The sequence below is a fragment of the Nannobrachium achirus genome (genome assembly GCF_963921795.1).
Source record: "Nannobrachium achirus genome assembly, chromosome: 22".
NCBI classification, from domain to species: domain Eukaryota; kingdom Metazoa; phylum Chordata; class Actinopteri; order Myctophiformes; family Myctophidae; genus Nannobrachium; species Nannobrachium achirus.
Window position 1 is genome coordinate 18,697,212 of NC_137829.1, and position 27,216 is coordinate 18,724,427.

The 27,216-nt window shown below is 41.6% G+C and overlaps 1 protein-coding gene across 1 annotated transcript; it reads left to right on the forward strand.

Annotated features, from left to right (window-relative positions):
- On the forward strand, positions 1–26,890 carry itm2bb (integral membrane protein 2Bb). The gene is made up of 7 exons (XM_080753074.1): positions 1–200; positions 19,403–19,534; positions 20,771–20,836; positions 21,329–21,481; positions 21,763–21,873; positions 22,799–22,949; positions 25,032–26,890. Exons 1-7 carry the CDS (start codon positions 111–113, stop codon positions 25,115–25,117), a joined length of 789 nt encoding a protein of 262 aa, XP_080609200.1. The 5' UTR covers positions 1–110; the 3' UTR covers positions 25,118–26,890.
- Positions 26,891–27,216: the final 326 nt, after the last annotated feature.

A 27,216-nucleotide genomic window follows, 5' to 3' on the forward strand; every position in this document is an offset into this window, starting at 1 on the left:
CGCAACAGAAGAAGTGGACGAGAAGAAGAGACAACACACTGTCTGTCTGTCTGTCCACGGTATTCTCCCAGTTCATTCCTAAAGTTGGTTTTATATCGTGTATTTGAACCATGGTGAAGGTTTCTTTCAGCTCTGCCCTGGGGCAGAAAGACGTGAAAAAGGATGTCGAGACTCTCATCCCCGAGGACGACGAAGACAAAGTGAGTAAAAAAAAAAAAAGAATTTGATAAAACAAAATAAAGCATTTGATAAAAGCCGCCACTCAATGTATTTCATAGTATAAGATGGGGTCGCTTGCTGAAAACGGCTGATATTATAAGCTAACAACGCGTTGCATATTATTGGCGAAAAGAACTACGTCAAATGCCTCTCCAGTGCTCAATCAACCATTAGAGAGAGTGTGTGTGTGTGTGTGTGTGTGTGTGTGTGTATGATAGTTGAACGAGGAAGGAATTTGCCTTTCTTGACTTTACTTTTTTAAATATATAAATGAAGGCCGATTTGTTCAGTTAAAAAGTAATTGTTTTATTAATTTTAAAGTACGGAATAGAAATATCAACGGTGGACAACTAAAGTCAAGGAGTTTATGGATTTATAATAAGTTGAAAGATGGACATAATGCGACTGATGAATGAGGAAGTATGGAACCATTTTGTCCCAGCAGAGACATATGACACCTGTGTGTGTGTGTGTGTGTGTGTGTGTGTGTGTGTGTCAGACTGATACACCTGGCTGTAGGGAAGGCACACAAGTTGGCACAAATGACAGTTTAATATTAAGTTATAAAAGATAGAAACAAGCTCAGTTGAAAGTTGAGACAGAATCACCAGTAATATCAGAGATTCCCTCAACATTTCTACTCACCATTAGAGTTGCAACTATTGATTATTTTCAGTGATTATACTAAACTAAACAACTGTTGCAACCTCTTATCATTATGTACTGCTGAGATTAAAGGAGCTATAGTCAACTTTTTCTTGAAAAATAAAAATAATGTTTCGAAAATATTTTATAAAGAAATATGCTTCATATATGTGTTTCTGTTCAAAAATGTCCACAAAAAGCATAACATAATGATAAAATAATCATTTTGGCCATTGTCAGGCTGACACTTTGTTTACATTCTAGTCTATTCTTTTATATGGATTGATAGGATGTAAACAAAGTGTCGGCCCTACAATGGAAAAGGTTGACTATAGCTCCTTTAAAACGAAAGTAAAGAAAAACATGCATTTTACCCCCAAAGAGATGGTAAACTAGAAGCAGTGCTCTTCCGAGCACAGGTCTCCACCAGGCCAGGCGTCCTGGTGGTGCTACTGTATAATAGGCCAATGTAAAAAGGGTGGCATATCTTCTTCAACGTAGACCTTTCATGGCAATCGGACACTGCATGCATGATTTGAGGCATTATGTTGTTGTGTTCCAAAAATGTGTTTTGCTAAAGTCTACCTGCTGGTAGCGCTATTACAGGCCAATGTGAAAAGGTTAGCATTTGTTCCTTGACATAGTGGGAAATTGTGTGGCAAATTTCACGGTAATCGCAAGCTGCGTTGATGATTTGAGGCATTTTGTTCAAAAACGGAGCAATCCTGCAAACTTTGGAAGCTTACATTAGCCAATCAGGATGGAATATGAAATATCAGACGGATCAGACTTAGGGCGCGTTCGGAAATGCGCACTCAACGCACTGGTGTGCCATGTTGTCGTTTGTTTATTCGGTGCACTTGGTGCGTTGTCGTTCGGAAATCCAGTGCGCGGCGCACTGGTGTGTTGAGTGCACGCACTCACCAACCCTACTCAGAAGATGGGGTTAGGCGGTGTGGTGCGTCAGTGTGGTGTTTTGATTGGTTGGTTTTCATCGCCGTGTCTCGAGCGCTTCTCAGCTGTGAACAATGGAGGAAATGACCGCAAATGCAGCATTTACAGCTTTATTGGTCGTTTGGGCTTGATAGTTTCACACGCATCAACATGTAAACTAACAGCAGGTATGCCAATATTATGAATTACATCTCCTTTCAATATCAACGTTACGTTAGCAACTGCCAACTGCTGCTTTTAAGGAAGTTTACCTTCAGAGTTCAGAGTGAAAAAGCACACAGCTGACTCTTAACTGGTCGTTCGTAAATAAGCCACACTGAACGCACTCTCCAACGCCACGCCCACTGCACTCACTACACTGAGCACACACCCGGTGCGGGTTTCCGAACGCACCCTTAATCACATGACTATAGAGATACTGTGTAGTGTACTGATTTTGAGTTATTTTTGGAGAAAATCGGAAGGAGTAATATCCAAAAATGTGTTTTACATAAGTCGGCCCAAAGGTGGCGCTCTAAAAGGCTAAAGATGTAGTGAAAAGGTTTTTCCTTGGCCTCTAGGGAGTGCGTGTACAAAGTTTGACACTGATCGCTGGAGTTAAAACCACAAATTGGCCTGTTATAGTGCCACCATGATTTTAGTGGCATTTCTATAGCGCCACCAAATTAAGTGGCATTTCTTCCTCGGCCTAGTGGGAATGTGTGTGTGCGATTTCATGATAATTGCACTTTGCGTTTGTGATTTGAGGCATTTTGTTCAAAACGGCTCAATCCTACAAACTTTGGAAGCCAATCTTAGCCAATCAGGATGGAATATGCAAAATCGGACAGATCCATGTCGATCACATGACTGTCGAGATACTGCCTACCGATTTGTAGGATTTTTGGATTTTTGGACAAAATCTGTAAGAGTAGTGTACAGAAATGTGTTTTGTGAACATCGGCCTCATGGTGGCGCTAGAACAGGCCCTGTTGAAAAATGTGGGTCAAATGTGCTCATTTTGGCAGCGACCGGGCCAACGGCGACTGAGATTAGGTGGTAACAAACTGCGAGGACGCACACACGGATGCACACACACACACGGACGGACGGAGGGGAAAACATACTCTCCCCCATGCCTTCGGCTGGTGGAGACAAAAAGAGAGAATTACAAAGAAAGAAAGCAAAAAACTCAGCTGACTTAGGTGTAAATATCCACAGCATGGTCGCCTGAGGCGATCTGGAGTGGAGTACATGTCTGTCTGTGTTTAAGTGCCAAAGTTCTCCATCTGTCTCATTTCAAGAGAGACAAGCTCCTAGCCATAAATCATAACACCTGTAGAGGTCGCTAATATTCGGACGTTACGTCTCTACAGGAGTTACAAGGGGGAGTCAGAGGGCTCTTGATGGTTGAGCTCCAACGTCCATATTTGGCTCAAAACATATACAAATCAATAAGGTGCTCACCGCATCGTCGAAACAGCTTTCTATCTACCGATGAGCCCACTCCTCGGCATGTGTTAGTCCATATGTTTCCAATAAATTAATGTTTACTCAAACTTCTCAGAGACTAGCGTTTCCTCGTCGGAATGCTTCCGCCTTCAGAACTACAGAACGTTGGAATACTTCCGCATACAAAAACGTCATGTCCTTGTATGAGCAAATAGCGACATTAATTTATTGGAAACATATGGACTAACATGCCGACGAGTGGGCTCATCGGTAGATAGAAAGCTGTTTCGAAAAACGTAATAAAGTACCAATCATAAAAAAAAAGAAAGCTGTTTCGACGTTGCGGTGAGCACCTTATTGATTTGTTACATGTTTTGAACCGAATATGGACGTTGGAGCTCAACCATCAAGAGCCCTCTGACTCCCCCTTATAACTCCTGTAGAGACGTAACGTTCGAATATTAGCGACCTCTACAGGTGTTATGATTTATGGCTAACAAGCTCCAGTTCTCTTTATTTGACAACAGTTCTGTGCTCCCATTCATTAACTCTGGATAATCTGGAAGAACATACCTATGCAAAAATCCAAAAATAAGCTCAGTGAATAAACAGAAGCAAAATAAGTTTGCCTCTGGGAATTGTGGGAAACTGCATATTTAGACACGCCCAGTGGTTCTCAACCTGTGGGTCGGGGATCTCCAGGGGAATTGCTAGATGACAGTGAAGTGACAATTAAACGACACTTAACACCTCTCAAAAGAAAAAGTCCATAGCTGCATCAAAAGTTTAAATCTGAATATTTTTGGGGGTCACAGTGTGAGATAACAATAGCACTATCAAGCGATTTTCTCATGCCTCTCTTTATATTTTCTGTTTATCTTTGTGGTGATTTATATTTGGGTGCGGAAACATGATTTTAAGTATTTATCTTGCTACCACAAACTGTACTATGAGATTCTTTTGGTTTTTCACCTACCCACAAAGTTGAAAGCTCCGTGACTGAGTCTCGACGAGATCTATCTTATGCTGATAATCAGTGCTTAATGTCTTCCTTCTGGGGATTGAAGTGGTCACAAAAGAGCAGATTCTGCACTTGTGCATTTCTGCAAGGGGGATTTCCTCTCCTTTTCCAATTGGTTCCATATGTTTCAATTAGCTCAGAGACCTAGGATAGATGTTTGAGCGTATGCCTTCTCTCTGCACACTTGATCTAGCAGCATAAGACTGTTTAGTCAAGCATCTGCCAATTTACCAATACATACACGTATGTATTGCCTTAAGGCAATTCTTTTATTTTTTTAAGTACATTTTAGGAAAGCTGTCATAGTATAAAGAATTCTTAATATAAGGTGTCTGTGGGTGTGTGTTGGGTGTTTGTTTGAGAGGTTGAGAATGGATACAGTGTCACAAAACAATAATTGTGATACTCAAGTGTATCAGTATTTCCCCACACCTGCTTCCAGTGCCTGCCACCCATGTTGGCAAGGGGTCCGCTCAATATCCCGACGGGCCGCTGTTCCGACTAGCGTCGGCAGGTTAGTTACTCGTCACGGTTACTGAGGTCAAGTTTAGTGTTAGGGACCGGCCCGTCGGCACACTGATGCGGAACCTGTTGGCAATGTAAATTCATTATTCTTCCGCATACAGTCATGCTAACATGGGGGCTAGCCTAGGGGCAGGGGTCTTCAATGATTTCTCAGGCCAAAGACCACTGAAGCAGGGATCCCCACTACATATTGTGTTGCAGATTAAATCTTTCATAGATTTTATAGATGGCTTCATAGATTTGTTTGAGAGTACTGCCATGATCGGTGTTGTGTAAATGCATGTTTTTGTCAACGTGCATTTTCAGACATTTAAGAACTTGAACTCTCAATACAAAACGCTTTGCCCCCACTGCACATATTCTCTTTGCTGAAACTAGCAAATCTACAAGCTCAGAGGTCAGAACATGTTGCAGCTTGTAGATCTGCTACATTCCAAGAATGCTAGGGTTCAAGTGGTTAAATGTAAAGGCAAACGGGCGTGTGACAGGAATGTCACTGACTGAGAGTCTTTGTGGGGAACATTAATAACAAACACTTAATTCTCTGACTCAACAACTGCTCATGAGGAAGACACTCAGCCTTCAGTTTGTTAGGTGGGTCCACTACTATTCCACTTATTAGTAGCTCAGACCTGAAGACCACCTACTGTAATAATTGTGCCGGGTAGCAGCCATGTGTGAGTGCGTAACTGTATGAGTGAGTGTCTTGCTGTTGCATTATTGAGCACCAAAGTGTCAATGCCCTTCCCAAGAAGGTGTCACCATAATTCTCTATCATGAGGGTTTGCACTTTGCAGCACCCTCAGGCCCGCTGGCTGCTGGTTGAGACGATCACAAAACCTAGCAATATCTGTGGTCTTTAAGATGGAAAAGCGGAAGAATGCCAATCTGTTCTAAAACATTTATGTTCTATTTAATTGTATTTTGACCATAGATTGTTAGTTTCACAGCAGGGACCTGTTGCTGTCATTTCAGCAACTGTTCCAAAGTCAATTTCTGCTATTTTTCTCCCATTGATGTCCTTTAGTCTAACCAGCCTGTATGTCTTAAGCCCCTTTTCGACTGCAGTTTTAGCACCACACCACACCACACTACACCACACCACACAGCACCACATAAAAATATCTACATTTTCCATTACAAAAAAGTACCCCTATCGGTAAGAAACAAATTGACCCTTTTAACTGTGATTATAATACAATATAAATTTGTATTACAACTATCCTAATTATAATGCAGTGTAATGGATTATAACTGTGATTATAATACATTATGAAGTATTAATGTATTACTATGATAATTAAAATACACTATAATAGATTATAATAGTGGTTATAACACAATAGAATCTATTATCATGTATTACAACTATATCCTGGTGATCTAAATGAAAAGTCAGTGAGTGATCAGTCATTATGAAGTGTTTGGCCCTGTTTGGCCTAGCTCAGACCTACTCTAGAGTGGATACTTTTTAGTACCCTGTTTAGTACCACTTTCACACCACTCTACCCAGGTCCTTGTAGTGGAAAACCTGGCACAAGTGGGCGGTGTGGTGTGGAGTGGTGTGGAGTTGGGCCTGTGGAAAATGGGCTTTAGTGTGGACGCTCTTTAGCTAACCAGTCTGCATTTTTGTACAGCCACATAGTCCAGCAATGGATACACATTAGTAGTACAGAACATATCCTTATCCTTATATGATCATTGTCAACACTTCACCCTGACTGGATATTAATATTTTCCATAATACAGTCATTATTATATCTCCATGAAATAGTAAATACATTAGGTTTTCAACTTTTCATGGACAGTTATAGATGGATTATAGCTAGTTGATCCAGGGTCTGTCCCCAAGTTGAGATTCGCTTCAGTGCACCATTGAGGGAGGTTGTTTCCTCCTGTAAACCATCCTTGGGAGAGGAAGTAGTTTCCCTGGCTTGTCAGATAACGAGACGCCATCTAAGGACTGTGAAGGCTGGTGCAATGGCGCTGATGTATGTATGAAGAGATGGGACATTGGAAAGGAGCTCCTCTGCTGTCACTTTGTCTAATTAGCCAGTGTAACGTTATAAGCAGTGAGCAGGACAGGACCCAGCTGAGAGATGTGCATCTGTTTGTCCCACTGTGTCTCAGACTCTCCGTAGTGTGCTGTATGCCTGGGGTGTCTGTGGGCGTGCATATTTCATTAACGTGAGAGACAACGAGCGACTGGAAGATTAAAGTGTGCCTGCTTCTTTGGTCTGTGATAGGATTGCCATTTGAACAGCCTCTGTTACTCATACAGTGCTGCTAGACTACCCAGTACCACTGTTATTTGTCTGATCTGCTGTCGAGGTGTTTCTCCAGGCTAAATAAAGTCAAACCTAAGCTTAAGCCAGGCTGTCTGGCTCAAGACACAACATTTATAGAAACACAAATTATAGCTGAGCCAACAAGGATAAGTGTGTCTAGTCTACATGACCAGCTCGCTTCCAGCTTTTGTCTACATTATCCATGACAGGGCTTATCTTGTGATCTAGGCCCTGTTTCTATTGGGTCCCTCCACAAAGAGAATACTGGTTTGTTTGATATGTTGTAGAACATCAGACATGAGGCAGCCACATTTTTGTGTTGCAAATCATGTCAACAAATCAACAATATAAACTAAAGCCCATGATTGCTAATTAAAATTAAGCAATTAATAAGTATCCATTAAGAATCTCAAAAGGTATATATATAATATCTATACTATAATTTTGCGAATGTCTGTCTGAGTGAGTGTCTGTCTGTCTGTCTGTCTGTCTGTCTGTCTGTCTGTCTGTCTGAGTGTCTGTCTGAGTGTCTGTCACAGCGTTTCTCCTCAGTGGCTGGAGCAATTGATCTGAAATCGCATCACCATTAGCATATGAACACACCTGACATAACTGTGAAGCCCGTTTGTCACTTTCACAAATCAAATGCTGTATATTAGCATTTTTATGGTGTAACTACTATCTATTCTGCATCTAGCATGAGGCATATCTATTCTGCATCTAGCATGGGGCAACATGTTTAACCAGCTCTGTGCGTGTGTGTGTGTGTGTGTGGGTGGGCGGGGGGGGGGGGGGGGGGGTGTTGGCTGGCCCTCTTTCAGATGTTGTCATGTAGATCGGTACACAGTATCTCTGTAGCCTTTAAACGAAACGGGTATTTCTTACATTGATGCTCCTACATATTATCATGCAAGCACCAGAAAGTTACTTTCCATCCCTCATATACTGTGTGCACAGTGCACACCCCATAACCCACACACTGCACATCATTTCGGAGCTCATATCTTTGAACGGGTAAGGACTAGTAATATATAATCTTCAAATGATGATTGGTTTACCTGTCATGATGGAACTGTCTCACAGCCAAAACACTTGGCTGGTGGAATCAATTTATAGTGCGTCACGTTGCATTGTGAGTTTGTAGATCAGCTATTAAAAAAAATCTTTGAAAACATTTGACTATTATTCACCTATAATGACAGGCCCAAAACAGGGACACCAGATTAGGTTGAAAGTGGTTAAACATCAGGACACATCTGCTGCAGTGTAAAAAAAACATCACAAGGATGCAGCTGGGACGTATCATCAGTGATGTAGCCTGGGGTCGACGGGTGTTTCGGGTCTCGCAACATCATACACCCTCGCCCAGGTGACCCAGCCGGGGTTGATCAAGTCCCGACTTACGTCCCAGTAGCTATCCACGATCAGTCCTATTAGGGAAAGACAGGGTCACTCAATGTGCAGCACCGGAACTACTCTGCCGGGATTGGGGGTACCATTCTGGCGCGTGGAAGAACTAGGCTCTATGGGTTGACTCCTGGCCAGGCTCCTCCTACGTCTCACCAGGTCCTCCCCTGCTCTCACCAGGTTCAGAACCTGTGCGTTGCACCAGACCCCAATCCAAACATTCCATTCAGCTGCTGCAGTTGAATGGCCCTCCTAAAGGCCTCACGTGGATTTGTTGGGCTTCTTCCTCACGGAAGACACAGGCTGGGGCGCTAACCCAAACTGCTCCCGGGTGCCGTCTAAATTCCGGCCGTCAACCGAGTCTCCGGTGGTCACCAAACTATTCCTGGTTGTCACATAGTCTATTCCTATGAGCCACTATAAATAGAACTAATAGTGTAAAAAATTGCAGATTCCTTTTTAAGAGTCAAATGACGGCCCATATATCAGTGAGACCAATATATATCGGTCTGTCTGTACTTTATGTACAACATAAACTTTCTAAATGGGTCCAAGTTTACTTCCTGTTGCAGTGGTGGTGAATATTAGTAGCTGACAGGAAATAAACTTGGACCCAAGCTGTTCCCGAGCAACACAGTTCCACTGACAAGATCTTTCTCTCTCTCCGTCTCCTGTTTGCTTCAGTGAAAGGGAATATTTAACCTTGATTTCAAGCTAGAGGACTTCATTAGAAGATTGATTCTACAGCCTGTTTCAACGTATTTTCTTCTTATTTGCCGTACTTAACCATAATAAGCTGGTTATTAAAGCAAGATTAAGGGTTCTTTAATGTCTTGAAAGCTTAGGATCCAAAATGGAATGTTCGCTTCACCCTGGGAGCTAGTGTAATGAAATACCAAAGAACACTTGGCCACATTGAATCCCAGCATCCCGATAGTGGGCATGGGCATGATTAGGTGAATATTATCGACAAAATAAAAGTCTGGGTTTCCGAGGCTAGGTGAATATTGATATTGATATAAGTGAACATTCAGTGAAAAATCAAACCTCGGTTCGAAGTGGAGCGGTGAATCTGAGTAGCTATACCCTGTGTGTGTGTGTGTGTGTGTGTGTGTGTGTGTGTGTGTGTGTGTGTGTGTGTGTGTGTGAGAGTGAGTGGTGAGTGTGCCTGGCCTGCACAAAACAGCGCCCCTCCTTTAACTAGTGTGTTGTGTGTGGCCACTCAAGGTATTGCCAGACTACGGACGGACGGACACGGCCAGCCAGCCAGCCACATACCCACGGATATACCTGTTCATTGGGAGCGCTTTCACCGCTCCAAAAATAGCAGATGTACAGAAGCTCACACAACATGTGAGCCTCTGTATAGAGCTCTCCCCTGTAGTGAGCGCCGCCACCATTGCCTCGGTGTAAACAGCAGCCAATGGTGGAGTAAGTAAAATAATTGAAAATGGTAAATACTCAAGTAAAGTACAAATACTCAAAATTGTACTTAAGTACAGTACTTAAGTAAATGTAGGCTACTAGTTACTTTACAGTACTGTTTACACCGCAGCAATGGCGGCGGTGCCCTCTACAGGGGAGCGCTCAGGAAAACGGTCTATAGCAGATATTTGACGTAAAACAAAGCATTACTGGACCGGAGATCATCATTTACATTTCTGGCCATAGCTTGCTTAGTGTTAGCGTGGAGGTATTTTGGGTGTGTTTAAAAAAAGAGGTGAGAATGTATTTGCATACATACTGTAAATAAATAGGTGTGTGTGTGTGACACTCACATTCACAGTGTTATTTTTGTTTCTCTCCAGTATGTAATGGTATAACCAGTCTATGGCTTATCAGTCGCTTAATTTTGGCTACTCCCTGCAGATCATACGGGAGGGAGTGGAGCCATGGTTCTCTGAGTGTGGTAACACCATTTCACATTCATGCGTCAAACTTCTAGCCTCATGGACCAATTTTGCCTTTCTGATAATGGTAATAGAAGAACAGTGTTCATTTAACTGAGAGTGTCATTGTTCCCTTACGGATACATTTTTGATCCATTTAAATCAGGGGTTCCCAAACCTTTTTGGCTCAGGGCACCCCTATAAATATTTCTTTTCATCCAAGGCACCCCTACATTATATCCATCATTTTCACTCCCAGCACCTTATATTTATGGCATATTTTAGCGATTATGTTGTGAGGAAAACGTTGAGATAATGGCCATTTTGGTTAGAACTGATTGAAAATAACTTTGTACTTCAAGTTTAAAATAATTCTAAAGTGTCCAAATAAATTCCAAATATTATCATATTTTCTCGCTGCACCCCTGAACTGTCGTCATGGCCCCGGTACCCACTTTGAAACGCCTGATTTAAATGAACACTCAGGAGTTTACAGCGAACTGTGTTTTCGAAATGAGAAAGGGTCAGTAAATATGCGAAAGGGGCACAGACAGGATCACCATTTCTTGGTTCCACAGCCCTCTTGCTTGATAACACTGCCATCTGACTGTGAGTTCTACCAAAGCCATCTGACACATGGGGACCACTTGAAGGAGATTAGGATCCTTAATCACACCGATACAGGCTCAGCCAGGGGGGACCTTCAGCTGCCTCTCCCTAAGCACTGCTTACTAAAACTCAGGAGGAGAGCAGGGAATGACCTACCCAGAGTGGTGTAAAGAGAGGGTGGCGACAACATAAGTCCCAAATACTTGATCGCCACGTCTCTCATGTCGAAATGAATTACTCTCTAGAAGTGCTCTGGTAGCCCATTTGAATGTGTTGTACATATTCGACAGAACTGTGAGACAGAGCATTTGGTGATTATTATTTATTAGTCAATAAAAACACTGATACTGTTTAGTTTACTGCTAAATTCCAGTTACTGTACAGAAGCTCCATGATGCAGAATATTGCTGGCCATTGGAGTGAAAAGAGTTCTCTCACCACCATATGTCTTTAAACCACTACCATTCACCATTGCACCATACAACTGACAGCACCAAGTCACTCACCTGTCACCGAATCATTGCGGAAATGCCGTGACTTTCCTCTGGAGTGGCATATCTCTGGTAGTTTATTGTCATGTCAACAGCCTTGCATAATGTAATGTCAAAATTTGCTCTGAATAAACGTGGAACATTACAGTAAATGTATGCAAATTACTCTGACTTGAAAAGGGACTAATTTCATGGCAAAATGTGAACAGAAAGAACTGTTGTAGGTTTAAAGTGTGTTAGATGTGAGGATGAAAATGAATGATTTGCAGTCAGAGAATATAGGATAAGCATTGCTTTCCTTCACAATTTCCCTGAAATGGAAGCGGAATTCCTTCCACAAAGAAGGGGCTAGTAGTCCCTTTCATCTCTGCTCAATAGAGGAGAAGAAGTCCAACATGGCTGCTTTTGTTGGTTCCTTATTCCAGCGCAGGATGGGGTTTCAGATACAACCCTCGCTTGACTGAAACTGAAACCCTGTCCTCGACACTGATACTCCGCTGCCCTGTTAGAATTACAGAAACACAACCTCCTCCAGAGGGGATCGATATACAGGAGAGGATTGGCTGCTCAATCAACAAGTTTACACAAAGACACACAGTTCTATTAACTTTCCCCAAATGGGTTCATAACCAAAACATATCTACATTATCTAGGCCATGGTACGTTATTGGATACAAAGAAGATATTGTCCAAAGCTCTCAAATCTATAAGAATTGCACTCAGAAGTGCAAACCCCCTGGCAACAGTATGCATGATATGCCATTTCCCACATGTGACACTGTAGGGTAATTTTGACTTTGTCATTGTTGGTAACGGGTGACCGTGTCGTGTAACCTTTTTTGCCCCAAAGGCCTTTTTGTTTTGGTGGGGTGGGGGGGGGGGTACAAATATATATTATAGAGCTGCATAGATGTAACTCTTATTTTAACTTATTGCACGGCTTGTTTGAATGCTTGATTCTGATTGGTCAATCGCTGAAATCAGAGGTCTGATATTTCTGGATAACAGACCGCTCTGCTTGATCAAAGGCTCAGAGCACCTGCTGCACTCAGGCTGCACTGGCACAGCGTGAATGCTGTATCCAACATGTCAGCCATGTAAACAAACACACAGCGACATTTACAACTAAACGTTGCTCTCAAGAATGTTTTTGAAAACATTTGAAGCTAGAAATAGAGAATGCAGTAACCAAATATGGATTCTATTTGACACTTCCTTGTTTGCGTCGAGGCAATCTGCCCATCTTTTCAATAAATATTTTGCTAACAGAGACAAGTTTGACCCTGGGTTGTTTTATTAAACTCTGGCCATTAATTCTCAAGTTATGTTACTAACAGTACAGTAACAGACATTGAAACTGACCAGCTCCGCTGGTGGAGGTAATGATTCTGAACCTTTGACATTGGCCGGTACTTGTGGTCTGAGAAATGGCTTTGCTTTAACATTTTGGCAGAACAGTTTAAATTAAATGTGAGTCTGTCTCCCCAGCTTGAGCCGCTCAATGGAAAATTGGCCATCCTTAAACGGCAGCAGGGTTAATATGGTGCACATGTGGGAACAGGCAAAGACACACCTGAGGGACCTGCATAATTGTCGGACAAGGGGGGGGAGGGGGGAGGCGTGAGGCAAAATGACATTCAGCCAGGGGAAAGAGACGAGCCCAGCCTCCCTGACGCAACCTGTGCTAGGCAGCTCCACCACCATCTCGCCACGCGGCTCAATACGGGTAGCCAGCGACAGGCCACAACAAGAACTGCAGGCTTTTATACTGATCTTAATCTTTGAATGAAGCCAAATTTGTTGCTAGACTGCATGGCACATTGTGTACTCAGTCCACCTACGGGACAGAAATGGCAAACGGCAGATGAGACAAGGTGAAGAAGTTAATTAGAGGCTGGCAGAGTTAATTTGTGTAGACGGCTGCAGTCACAGTTTGATGTGGCAATAACTCTGTGTGAAGTAGAGGGTGAGAAGGAGTGGCTGCAAAGTGCTATACTGTGTTTGTGTGTGTGTGTGCGTGTACGTGTGCATGTGATAGGGTTGGGCAATGCGTATAATAATGATATGAGGCTGGTATCGCCTCCTATCACTTTGTGAGCGTAACGAATAACGCGTTGTGTGATTGTAGATTCAATTGTTTCAAAAATATGTATGGATATGATCACTATACTTTGTTGTGCATGCCTGTCACTGCCTGCCTCCTCATAGCCATAACATGTTTTTCGGTGTTACAGACATAAAATGCTCGTCTGAGCAGGGCTTGTTGGGTCATGCTTGTGGTGTTTTTACAAAACACAGCAGTCGGACCAGCTGGAAGTGAGATGGTAGTTACTGTAGTTATGCACTATCCTTCTTATCTTCCAATGCCATTAGACCAGTAGTTCCCAACCTGTTCTATCAGGGCTGTGTTAAGTGGTCAGGTGGGTGGGCATTTTCAGACATGTTTATTTTAATGATCAATAGCTGCGTTTACATGGACACTTTTAATCAGGTTAAGATAAACCAGATTAGATGTATACACCTAAATAAACCCGATCAAGCCCAACTCGATTTAAATTCTAATCCGGTGCAGAGGGGTGGTCTACTCCTTTTCACAACTCGATCAAACACCAGATCGGATTGATTTCACCACATGTAAACACTTGATCCAAAACCTTCAATCGGGTTTATTCTTATCAGATTGGAAGAAAGGTGTCCATGTAAACGCAGCTAGTCACTTCACTTGCAATATCCTCATGGCCCACCATAAGGCCCTGGCCCACATTTTGGGAATCGCTGCATTAGAAATGTCACAAAGCGTATAGCTGTTGTAATGGTCAGTGTCCCACCAAATGTCCTTTCACTCGTAAATCAATAATAATGTGCGCTTAGGATTAGTTTGTTATACGTCTTGAATATACAGAGGAGATCAAACATGTTATTGGACATAGGGCTTAGTTATTATTTATATTCTATCCATAACATTTTTGATTAATTGGAAGCATTTCAAAAAATGTAATTGAATGTCAATGTATGAGGCAACCACTTAAGCCCTGTTTTATACTTTGTCGCATAATGGTGTCCTGCAAACGTACCACATCACAACATGCCGTGAGCTTGTATATCGTGCTGAGCTTGTATATCTGCAATTGTAATTTCTCACCCTTTTGATATGTCAAATTTCTGGATTTTGCAGCCACTTGTTGTAAACGTTTTTGGGAAAATGGCAACATTGTCTCTCTGCGCCTCTCTCTCTCTCTGCCTCTTCCCCTTTTATTATGTTGTCACTATTTATGTTTCTCTGCCCCCCCCCCCCCTTTCAACCTAGTGCTTCCTGAAAACATGAACAAACATTCACAGTGCTTTAGTTTGCCATTTGCTAATTGTGCAAGGTTAGGCTGACTGCAATACCCCCAGTTTGCACAGTTCCTGTTCACACAAACACAACGTATAATTTCCTGAGCTATTTTTTTCACTAATCGAAACCAAAGGCAGACTAAATTGCGTAAGCAAATATGCAGCTTCTTCTTCAAAGCTTTCTCAACTACACTGCCGTCCAATCCATAGTGCTCAAAGACATTCAAGTGGAGTGGACCAAAGGGAAGCTTAGTCGTGCATAACGCACATCACAAACATTCTGGTTAATAATTGTCCGACTATAATTCCTGACTCTGGCTGCTATTAACCGTAAAGTGAACTTCAAAATGGGGGTTTGCCCAAGTCTGAAAGCCCCTTGGTGGGATGACGAGACTGCATGAAAGTGTGTTGTAGAAAACATGCCGGTACTGGTTCCTAAATGAGTGGAGGAGCCATTATGTGCTTGTCTCAGTCTGTAGACTGGCCAGAGTCCATGGAGCTGTGTGTGAAATCCTGTGTGTGTCTGTTGATAAGCCATGGATCTTGTGTTACAGTGTGTTGTGTTAAAACAATACATGACTCGGCACTCACTCTCTCTTCCTGTCCGTCAGCTCAGCTCAAAGTCTAGGTTCTCTTAAAAGGACCATACTGTCGTCAATTGAACTAAGCAGATTGTGCTTGAGTATCGTACATACACAGAACCTACAGTATTTATCATGTTGGATTAACTATCTTATATTTGTTCACTGTTGAATGTGAACCCTAGTCTCTATCAGACATGCTCAAGTGACTTCCTGACGCTCAAAGTTCCATTTGCTTACACAGCGCTAGGCAAGGGAGCATTCTCAGTCATTGCTCCTTTGGATTGGAATGAGCTCCAGAAGTCTTTAAAAATCAGGTCATTGCCCTATTTAGGTCAATTCAAGACAATAGTTTCTAATACTTTTGTTTTAGATTGTAACTGCTTTAATAAAACATTTTGTTTGGTCTCTTGAATATTTATTTTTTCTTGTATTCTGTCCTCTTGATCTGAAAGTACATTTTCATACTGTATTGAAATGGTATGGAATCCAATCCAGTGACTTTCTCAAAAATTCTAGTCAAATGGGCTAAACTTTCCATACCTCTGGTACGGTCCTTTTTAAAAAGAGAAAGTGACTTGAGGGAAACTAATTCCATGGCAAAATGTGGACAGAAAGCCTCCACATTTAAAGTGTGATAGATGCGAGGCTGAAAATGAGTGATTGTAGTCAGAGAGTACAACGGTGTTAAAGACAAAAAAAAGATGATGTACAATACAAGCTCACACTGCATCTGCTCGCACCAAGCCCAAAGCTTATTGATACACAATTACACACATTCAGAACCGTTTGTAATGGACCTGGATTCCGAGCTCCATCCCTATTAACCAGTTAACAGCAGTTGTTTTAAAATGAACTCACTAGTATCTAGTGTGAATTCACCCTAATAAACTCTGATCTTATACCGGGGCCTCCTTCCATTTAATTTCTCTGAGCTATTATTATCTATGAGAGCCTCTTGATCTGCTGCTGATCAAAGGAAAAAACAACAAAACGTCTATCTGGTAACTAAGGACTACAGAACATTGTGTAATTAGAAATGAAAGCCGAGCACGTCAACATCAATGTTACTCATCTAAAACCTTCAAAAGATTCACATTTACAGTAATATATTGCTTTAGTTTACGGTGTGATTCTCGTCATAGCATTTTTTACAGTATAATATGTCATGGTTGTTATAGACTATAAAACCACCATAGTATATAGCAGTGAGTGATACTCAAACTCAACCCCCGCGGGCCACTATCCGGCCCATGGCAAAATTTTGAATGGCCCACAAATCAATCAATCAATCAATTAAAAAAAGTAAACAGAAAACAGAAGTTGATGCCCAGAACCACCACTTTAGCCCAGAATGGATGGATGCTTTCGCTTTCATTTTACCATCTCGTGCAAATTTTCCAGAAAACATTGTCAGTTGTTAGGAATTAGGATCGACAATGTAAGGCGCCAATGTAAGGCAGAAGTTATCAAGTATCATTAATGTTGTCATTTTATCAACTGGCCCCTTGCCATTTTCGTAATGTGGCCCAGAGGTTCAGCTATTTGAGTATACCTGGTATAGAGGGTCGTTGCTCTTGCTTTGTCTCTTGCGCTCTTAAGTTTCTATTTGACTTGTTATGAAAATGTGTAAAACTAAAAGCACATAATGCATCATGCGGTCTAAACCCTGTCTAGCTGTTGGCAACACAATGTTATTGTTCCCCACATGAATGCCTTCAGTCTCACCATAATTCTAAGAGATAAAACATGGAACAAGAAACTCTCTGGATACAAAGATTTCACGGGTTTTTAGGCATGCTGCTGCCCTGCCACTATGACACCCCTGATTTTAACTTTTCTTTTTTTAGGAGCACACAGACCCATATCCCTAGTATCCACTGAATCTCTCTAGACCAGATGTAATACTCTAATCACATGGATGTGGTTGTTGTCATTCTTAATTGCTCTCAGAGAGAAATGGCTCTGCCTCAATCTCGCTGTGCCCTTTGTTCTCTCTCCCTCTGATTGGCTTGTGTGATGTGTGGATGAGTTGCGCTGTGACACTGTCTGTGGAGAGGGAAGTGGAGCATTCAGCCTCTCAAAACAAAGCCTTTATTTTGACACACACACGCTCCCTCATCAGCCCACAGTACACTGGCCTCCCAATGCGTCTGGTTGTTTCGGCACGGCCGGCATTGGCAAATCACCAGTCCCTGCTACCCAGTTCCTTACTCCATTCTTCAACCACACTGTGCACTGCAGTAGAAAGGCAAAGGAGAAGCATGAGTGCTGTGTGGCACGAATCTGCCAGTAACCACTCAACCTCGTGTCCCTGTTTTGCGCACGTCATTCTCTCTCCATGCTATATTATTGAACCTTTTGAAAAATTAAAATAAAGCAAAAGATATTCGGTAATATGTGGTATGTACCAGTGCCATTCCTCCAGGTGAACAATCTTACATGTCAGTGTTGGGCAGTAGCTAAGCCACCAACTTAACTACATGTCACAGTAGCTTGTGGCTAGATTCACTACTTTCAGAATTACGTGGCTTTCAAGTACTTTAGTTCAGCTACTGTATAGTTTCACCCTATGAAGTAGATTGTCAAAAGCTACATCGCAACATTTCCAGTGGCACATTAACATCAATTAGATGAATTTGCCATCTCCATCCTTCTGTAGCTCTATTTGAGTTTTAAATGGATTTTTGGCCATCATACGAAAAGAGAGAATTTTACATTTCCATCTATTTTCTTTTACACAGTTGTATCTTTCTTTCAACCACTCAATCCTGAGCTGAATGATGATCTAACTCAGGGGCACCCTGGGGTGCCGTGATGGCAGTCCATGGGTGCCTCAGAATAATTTTATGATATTTGGAATTCATCAATATCACTACATCAATATCACTTCACTGTGTGAAGACCTGATTTGCGCTATACTTGAGGAGTTATTTTTCCATCTACAGCCAACTCTGTTCACCAAAAATAGCCGATCTATGAGCTCACAATGCGTCACAACGCGTTGTGTGCTTTTAGATCAGTTTTTCGTAGAACCTTCCCCCCAGAATAGGGATGCTGGAGTTCAGTGGTTAAACATCAAGTATAGAGTTATTTTCAGTCCGTTCTGATGGAAACGGATATTTCTCCGTGACATAGCCTACGTGTAAGATTCCCAAAATTAACAGTGTAATTCAGGGGTGCCGTGGATGAAAAAGTTATTTACAGGGGGTGCCCTGAGTCAAAAAGGTTTGAAAACCCCTGATCTAACAATCAATCAATGGAAGGAAATCATAGGAGTGCCCTGTGCTCTTATCAGCCAGGTCCTCAAACAAACTAAAAACGGAAACCTCCCATTCATATGAACAGGGAAACACATTGACCATGCCAGCCTGCCTCCGCATCTATTCTCACAAAGACACTTCTGTACTAGGGATCCGTGCACAGAACACACACTGAAATATACCCGTTTCCTATTTTATCAATTTCAAAAACAAAGCATATGCACTACAAAAGGATTTGCAGAGAATTTATTCTATGAAATATTAAAATGCATGAATGCAGTATGAAACGGGCACTAATAAGTCACACCATAATGGACATAATATGCCTATTGTTGTGTCCTCTATAGAATTCAACAATGGACAGCAGGAACTTGTCTTCACAAGAGTGCCAGTTATCATGCGATTACGAACAGTCTGGATAAGCCAATATCTCATGATGATGATGAGAGACTTAAAATCATATTCAGATTTAGAGTAACAAGGTGTCTAGTGGAGTGAAAGAATACTTTTCTTGATGTATTGATGTATTCAAATGTATTGAAGTAAAAGTTAATAGATATATAGCAATACCAGTTCATCTTTGTGTGATTTACTATTGTAAAAAAAAGTACATTGTTAATTTACAACATATGAACATGAAAGGAACAAAGATTTCATTAGACCATATCCCATGCTGATAACTCTCTCTTTCTCTCTCTCTCTCTCTCTCTCTCTCTCTCTCTCTCTCTCTCTCTCCCCTGTAGGACCCAGAGGTGGCTCTGCCAGTGCGTCACCCATCCAGGGCTTGGTGTTGGTGCATGTGTCTGGGGCTGGCCCTCATGCTCTCTGGGGTGGTTGTCGGAGGAGCCTACCTGTACCGATACTACATTCTAGAGGTATATACACAGGACCACAATGGACATAAGCCCTTCTGGCTTTTTGTGTTTTCTTTTTTTATATAAATCCGTACCACTGTACAGTTTTTGCAAACTGCTCATAAAGTATTCAATCAATCAAAAAAATCAGGTGAGCACTGAGCAGCCCCTCTCAATAACAGATGGGTGTCAAATCTGATATTTGATCAGAATTCAGAATGCCAGCTATCATTCCACCGCTGTTGAGTGGAAACCTTACATGTATGTCCAAATCCGTTACTTTTCGGAAAAGTATCAGAAATTAAATTATCTTTCTAATTGATCCAGTGTAATTGTACTATTCGGGCAGAATAGGTGAACACTTTTCAAAAATAGCAGATCTACAAGCTCACAACACTGAGCTTTTATCTCTCTCCTTTTGCATGGCATAATACTGCCATGCGACACAGTATTGATCTATGAATGGTTTCTGCCCGACAGACACGATTTACGTAGTATCAGAATCACAACAGGTTTGGTGTAAGCAGGTTGGACCCGTTTCTGAGACGTTGTCACAGCATGACATGCAAAATGACTATTTAAATGCAGGCTGATTTCCATAGGCGTCCAATGTCCATTCATTTCACCGCCGCTGTTGCAGGACTGCTGTAATGAATATGACCAAAACCAGCCTCAGTCAAATTACATCCTCATTAACGTTCTGTGTGAGAAGTGAGAAGTAGACAACTCAGTAACAGAAAATGGATTCTATTTGACCAACACTTCCTTGTTTTCCAAGGCGACCTTGTTGCGCTGTGGGGACGCCCATCGCAACACTTGTGGAACACTTTCAGTACTGTAAACAAGGAAATACTTTGTTTTGTTTTTAGTTTTGAGTCAAATTATACATTTTATTGAGTAGCCGTGTAATAAGTGGGATAACGTCTGGCTGAGCGGTCGTTATCGAGAAATACAAATCCCTTCAGTCTTTCTCACAAACGGCACCCCTCACGTCACACTAGGTGTAAAAAAATTCACAAAAAATGTCTGGGTCAGATCATCTCAGATGTAAAATGTGGCTTACACCTGGCCTAGATCTGGCCTATATTCTGAAAACAAATGGCTCAATGTATGTTATGTCCAATCATGATTGAGGATAGCAATTTCATCAGTATGACATCACAACATAAATGGCACTGCTCACTTCACACTAGGTGTGAGTTTTATATGATTAAATGATTGCTCAAATTCTCTCTTTCTCTCCCTTCCTCCCTCCAGGAAAACCAGGTGTTTGTGTGTGGGGTGAAATACCACGAGGAAGACTTCATGATCCAAGAAGAAGAGGTATGACACAATCACACCATATAATTCTTATGTTGTATGTCTGCTAAAAGTTGAACCCATGTAAGTTACCGTCTAACAAATGGTCAATTAGAATACATTAGTGTCTTAATTGGCACATCAGATCAGAGCTGGAATTTGCTAAACACATAAACAAAACAACAGCATAGACACTCAACATTATGACCTTAATCCAAATACATGTAATGTGGGGGGTCCTTGACATGTTTGAGAACCACTGAATCGGGTCAAAATATGTTTTTCAAAAATAGCAGATGCCGCGCTGTGACCTTGTAAATCTGCTATTTTAAAATGATCTGCTATTTTAAAATTGTTAAAGCATAAATAATGGTTAAAGTGGTTAAAATCTAAAGTGACGGTGTTCCCAGCCTTAATGGATTAAATGACTCAGGTCCACCTGATGGCAGGTTGAACTGAGTGAATGGCTGTCGGGTGGAGCTTGAACTTTGATTGTTGGAACTGGTTCCCATGCAGGTGGAGGTGGAGTTGGAGCCGGAGTCCCAGTTTCAGCTCCGTCAGCTGAACGAGAACGTCCGCTTCATCGGCGATGACGTGGAGCTCATCAACATCCCCGTCCCCGAGTTCGAAGACGGAGATCCCGCAGACATCGTCCACGACTTCCAGAAGGTGAGACGAGGGGCTCCCTTCGCTCTTTCCAGGAAAAGTGTCTTTGAGGTCAAATTAAAGGCTGAATTACAGTAAAGTGATCTAGTCTAGATGTTCTATTATTTGACTGTAACCCGTTAGTTATTACATAGGCATTACTGATGATTATTTATCATAAATGTCATTGTGCAAATATCTCCACAATAATATTGATATTGTGCAAGCAAACTATACATTTTCATGGTCAATATAACGGCCAAGCCCTAATAATGTGATGTCTGGTCTTTCCCGTTTCCCCCCAGAAACTGACAGCCTACCTGGACCTGAGTCTGAACAAATGCTACGTCATCGCCCTCAACACCTCCATCGTCATGCCCCCCACTGACTTCATGGATCTCCTGATCAAGATGAAGGTAACCACTAGGGATGGGACGATATGAACATTTCATATCACGATGATTGTGACAAAAGAAATTGCGATTTTCGATATTATCGCAATAATCAAAATCCATTATCTTGGGGTGGAAGATTTGCCAAAAAATAGCAGATCTACAAGCTCACAACGGCGTTGTGACATGTTGTGAGCTTGTATATATTGGATCGACTATTCTCTGGCAAAGATATTTGATAGAGTGGAAGAAAGACGTTATCAAGTACGGACTGTATATTAGGCCTATAAGTACCTTTTACCAATTATAGAGGGATTAAGTGGTACGGGATATGCAGCTCAGTAAATGAAAGGTGAATTGATCCCATTGCATGGTAGAGGACAATATCACGATAAATTAAATCTCTGTGATACGATTATCGCGAGTGTTTTTTTATCACGATAAACCATATCTCTTATCGTCCCATCCCTAATAACCACTGATTCTTGTGAAGCATGCTTCATCATCATTTTGTTTTCATTTCATCTTCTCTTTTAGATTTTGTTTTTGGGGGGGTTTTATGCGTTTATTGATAAGACAGTAGACTGACAGGAAATGAGGAAAGAGTCAGACAAGCACCAAAGGTCATCGGGATCAGGATTCGAACCCACGACATGCTGTCAGGCATCAGAGCCTATGTGGTTTGGGCTGGACCACTAGGCCAGTGGGCACACTTAATTTCATCTTCCATTACAGCATGGCATTGGGTACCATTTTTATAGTCTTTGGTATGACTCGGCTGGGGATTGAACCCTGAACATTTTAGCCACTGAGCTGGTAGGCCTCACAATTTGTTTTGCTCACTTACAGTATGTGGTATACTATGCACAAAAATATCATAGGTGTCGTCCACAGACTTGAAATAGTATATAGGGTTTAAGTGGTTAAAATGTTTCCTCTTGGTCTTCAGACCGGTGCCTACCTGCCCCAGACATACCTGCTGCACGAGGACATGGTGGTGACCGAGCGCCTGGAGCACGTGGACGAGCTGGGCTTCTTCATCTACAGCCTCTGTCGTGGCAAGGAGACCTACAAGTTAGCGCACAGGGACAGGATCCTGGGTAGGAGCACACAACAACACATACATACACACACACGCTTTCATACTGTTCCATGCAGGTCCATGCAGCTTATCTACTCTCATTTATACTTACTTACTCAAAATGTTTTGAAAATAGTGATAGTGGCCAATCTATAAGCTCGCAACACATTTTAATAAAAACAAATAAAAAACGATGCCTATAATGATAATTGGAATGCCAAGTTGAAAGTGGTTACATCACAATTAAACTTGATTAAAGAAAACCTTCCCAATGTTTGAATGAATGGACCATTGCAAAGCACTTTGAGTTCGCAACTTGCTTAGAAAAGCGCTATAAAAATGCAATCCATTACATAGCTTGAACAAAGTTAACACATCTTGCCATAACTCCAAATATTGGTGAGATATCTGCAATAGTTGCTCCGTAGAATAATACAAAAAGAAATCCAATCAATGAAGTATATAGGGTTTAAGTGGTTACGTCCAGGCATGGATGGCCCACAGAATGAACCACACAGAGCCTGGTAATCATATGGGGCAAAACGTCATGTATCACAGACACGTGTTCAGCTTTGTGTTACAATGTCGTGTGGCCAGTTTAGAAACCTCACACCAGACGACGCATTCAGTGATGAGCACACCGCTCCTTTACAAACACTGACTTCACAGCCTGCCCTTCGTTCGCTCGTTGTTGCAACTCTTGTTTTTATGTGATTCATACCTGGCCAAAGAATGACAGCGTCATAAACTTCAACCTGTTTGGACAAGCACCATGGCTCCTGGCCCATGCTTGGTTTGCACGCGAGGAGGGGGGGGTGCATTAAATCACAAGCTACGCGGGTCAACATTAGGGCTGTCACAATTATTACATAATCGTCTAATCGCAATTATTTGACATAATCGCAATTACTTTTGTCATAATCGTCATAATCGTTTCCATGTTGAAAAATGTTCATAATTTAAATTTCACATATTTTCAAAAATAGTGGAAAGCTCACAAGCTATGAGCTTGTAGATCGGCACAATATTTTAGATGGGGTCGGTGGCCAAATCCATACAATTTGGTGCTTGACGTGCAAAGGTTTGAGCACCACTGATATAGCAGCATGTACATTTTTCAAAGGATTTAGGAGACATTAACGGGTTAATATAAAGCAAGATCAGAGTTTATTTTATTTTATTAACCCTTTTAGTGCCTATCCCGAACTAGTTTGGGATATTCGGGATCAAAAACAATTTTTTATTTGCTATTTTACTTACCCCGAGCTGCTTGGAGCAACGTGGGTGGTCCCGGCTCGCCCAGCGCTCACCAACGAGAGACGCTAGATGCTCCGACGATTTATTCCATTGAAAATGGTTTAAAATAAAGTTTAGACCCCCCCCAATGTTCACCAAATGTTCATTGTAGGCGGCGCGACGTATTCCAGGGTGCCTATCCCGAACATGTCCGGGATATTTAATAAAATGAATTATTTTATCGGAGGCCTCAACGAAGCCCCGGTCTAGACGTCCATCCTTGGCCGGGACTTAGACTCGGCCATCCACGGGCCGTATTCGCGCTAACGGCCGAATCGCGCCGCCCACTCCAATAATAAATCACATCTTTAGACAGGATTTTCTCCGGATTGTGTCCCCAGACCCAAAGAGAAAGTTTTTTGCGGCTGAAATAGCTTTAGATCGGGCTTCTAAATGGGTTAGCATTTTGGCTACGTGTCAGCTAGCTTCCTCCTCTGGACACCCATAGGATTGACCGGAGTGAAAACACAAGCCAGTTGGGAGAGGGTCGACGAAAGCTATAAAGAAGGTCAATGGAGAAATTTCTGGCCGGATGGCACTGTATGAGTTAATAGATTCACAAGACTTGCAGTGTCAGTTTAACCACTTTAACCCTGACTTCCCTATTTTGGGCATGTCATTATTGTCAAAACCTTTCAAAGACTTTCATAATTCTTCAAAAATAGCCGATCTACATGCTTACAACGAAATTGTAGATCGGCTATTGTCACTACATTTGTTTTTGCGTGTTATGTCAGCTTCTTTGGCATGGAAGGGTTTGGGAACGCCTGTGCTAACGCGTGGTTCTTCTCTTCCTTTATTTCAGGCATGCAGAAGCGCGAGGCCCTCAACTGTCGTAAGATCCGCCACTTCGAGAACAAGTTTGTGGTGGAGACCAGCATCTGTTTCTAAGGCTGTGAACCTTAGAAACATGTACACTGTCAAATCCTGAGACTTAATTTACCGTAAGTCTGAGGGGGGTTTCATTTGGTTCCATTTGTGTACTTTGAGTTAAATTAAGAATCAGGATTTGACTGGAGGACTGCAGTGAGATTTTGTTTTTGTCTTTAAATCAGTTTCTTCTGCCTACTTTTTACACTTCACTTTACTTTTTTTTGTATTTGTACGTATGACACTGACTGATGTACGTATGAGCGAGTTTCAATGTTAAATTGTTCAAGTGAATATACTTAGAGCGAAGGTAGAGAGAAAACAATGATGTAGAGTATTGTATGTATTGTTCATTCTGCTATGCCGGACTCGGAGGGAAGGGGGGGCGGTACTTTTTAAAGGCACACCGGGGGGGGGGGGGGGGGGGGCTACAAGCTAATGAAAGGAAGGAAGGGACGCGCTGAACGCCTCGAATGCACCATAACGCTCATGGGTGGCAAAACTCGCAACGGAAGTGCGTTGAATTACATAGAAGTGAATGGGGCCGGGCAGGACCAGCTCATAAGCAAACACTCTTTATTAATGATTGAAACCTTTGTCATATTATCGGTTCAGGAATATAAAGGAAGACATATCACAGGTTGTTTTCTAATCACTTGTTTTTCGACGTGCACACTACATAATTTTATTGAGGCATCTAAACAGCGGCAGGTATCATTTCTGTCTCAGAGTTATCGCGAGATTTGGTTTCCAGACAGGAAATGGTGGACAGTCGATACTAGTTAGTTCAGAAACGTACTTTGTGCTCTTTAGATGCCTCTATAAAATGATACAGCGTTATACACATCGAAAAGCAACACAGCAGTGATAGGTTTTCTTTTATTTTCCTGAGCTGAGTATTTTATAAAGGTCTCAATCATTCAGAAATAGTGTTTATTCATAAGCTGTCCAACCGGCTCTCATAGACTCAATGTTATGTTATTTTACCGAACTTCCGGTGTGAGTTCGCGACCCAGTAGTGACGAATCTGCTGGCTGGCTGCATGATAGAGAAAATGATGTCTGTGACCTTTCCTTAAATTTCCTTGGGGCTCTATGCTAGCTGCAGTAGCTAGTTATTCCGAAAGTCAACTTAATTGAACTGATTTATTTAATTCTATAAATAAGTTAAATTACATTTGTCATGATTATATCTGAGAGGACAGTTTATGTGGTTTTGGATGGGTCTTGGTCATGTGATATATATATTTTTTTGTTTTGTATCTTAATTATCTACTGTAGCTATTAATACACTGCACCTGTTCTATCATTAACTGGAAATGATGTTAAAATAAGAGTGGGTGGAAGTTTCTCTCATCAAGCTTTAAAGTTAACTTGAAATTGCATTTCGAGATGATCTTACTTCCATATCGTGACGTCTTTTTGAATGAAACAGGATATGCTTTCAGGGCGGGACATAAAGTTGAGAGGATTTACAGGAAGAAATCATTTGTACTAAGAACATTTTTGGTGCATATTGTTAAATAGATGATGATGAGACGTAAAGGGGTAAAATAATTACTTTTTTGTTTAATCTCAACTTTAAATAAAAGATTTCAGTTAAAACGTATTTCTTAAGAGAGAGTTAACAGGAAAACACATATTTTAATGTCGGTAATCTTTTTCACACTGTTCATCTGTGAAATTTCTTTGTTCTTTGAATGTATTTTTATTGTACTAATTTGTACTGTATACTGTATATAATCTCTGTGAAGATATGACCAGACCAACACCACAATAAATCTTGGAAAAAACATTTGGTGGTGGTTCTTGATTATATCATTTGTACACTTGCCTGGGTTAAATTAACGTGACGATTTTATGTTTATATTATTTTTGTGGAGTTGCTTATATTAGTGATTCTCAACCTTTTTAATTTCAAGGACCCTCAGTTTCAGCCATGAACCCTGGAAATAATACAAATGTTCATCCCTGGGAGCACAATCACGGGTGTTAATTTAACTCTGAGCTTTCCAGGGTCCGCAGACCTGACATTGAGAACCAGTGGCTTACGTTATGTTTGCTCTTAATGTGGCGCCATCTCTGCTCTCATAGCTGGGTGTGACAGACTATCCGGTATCA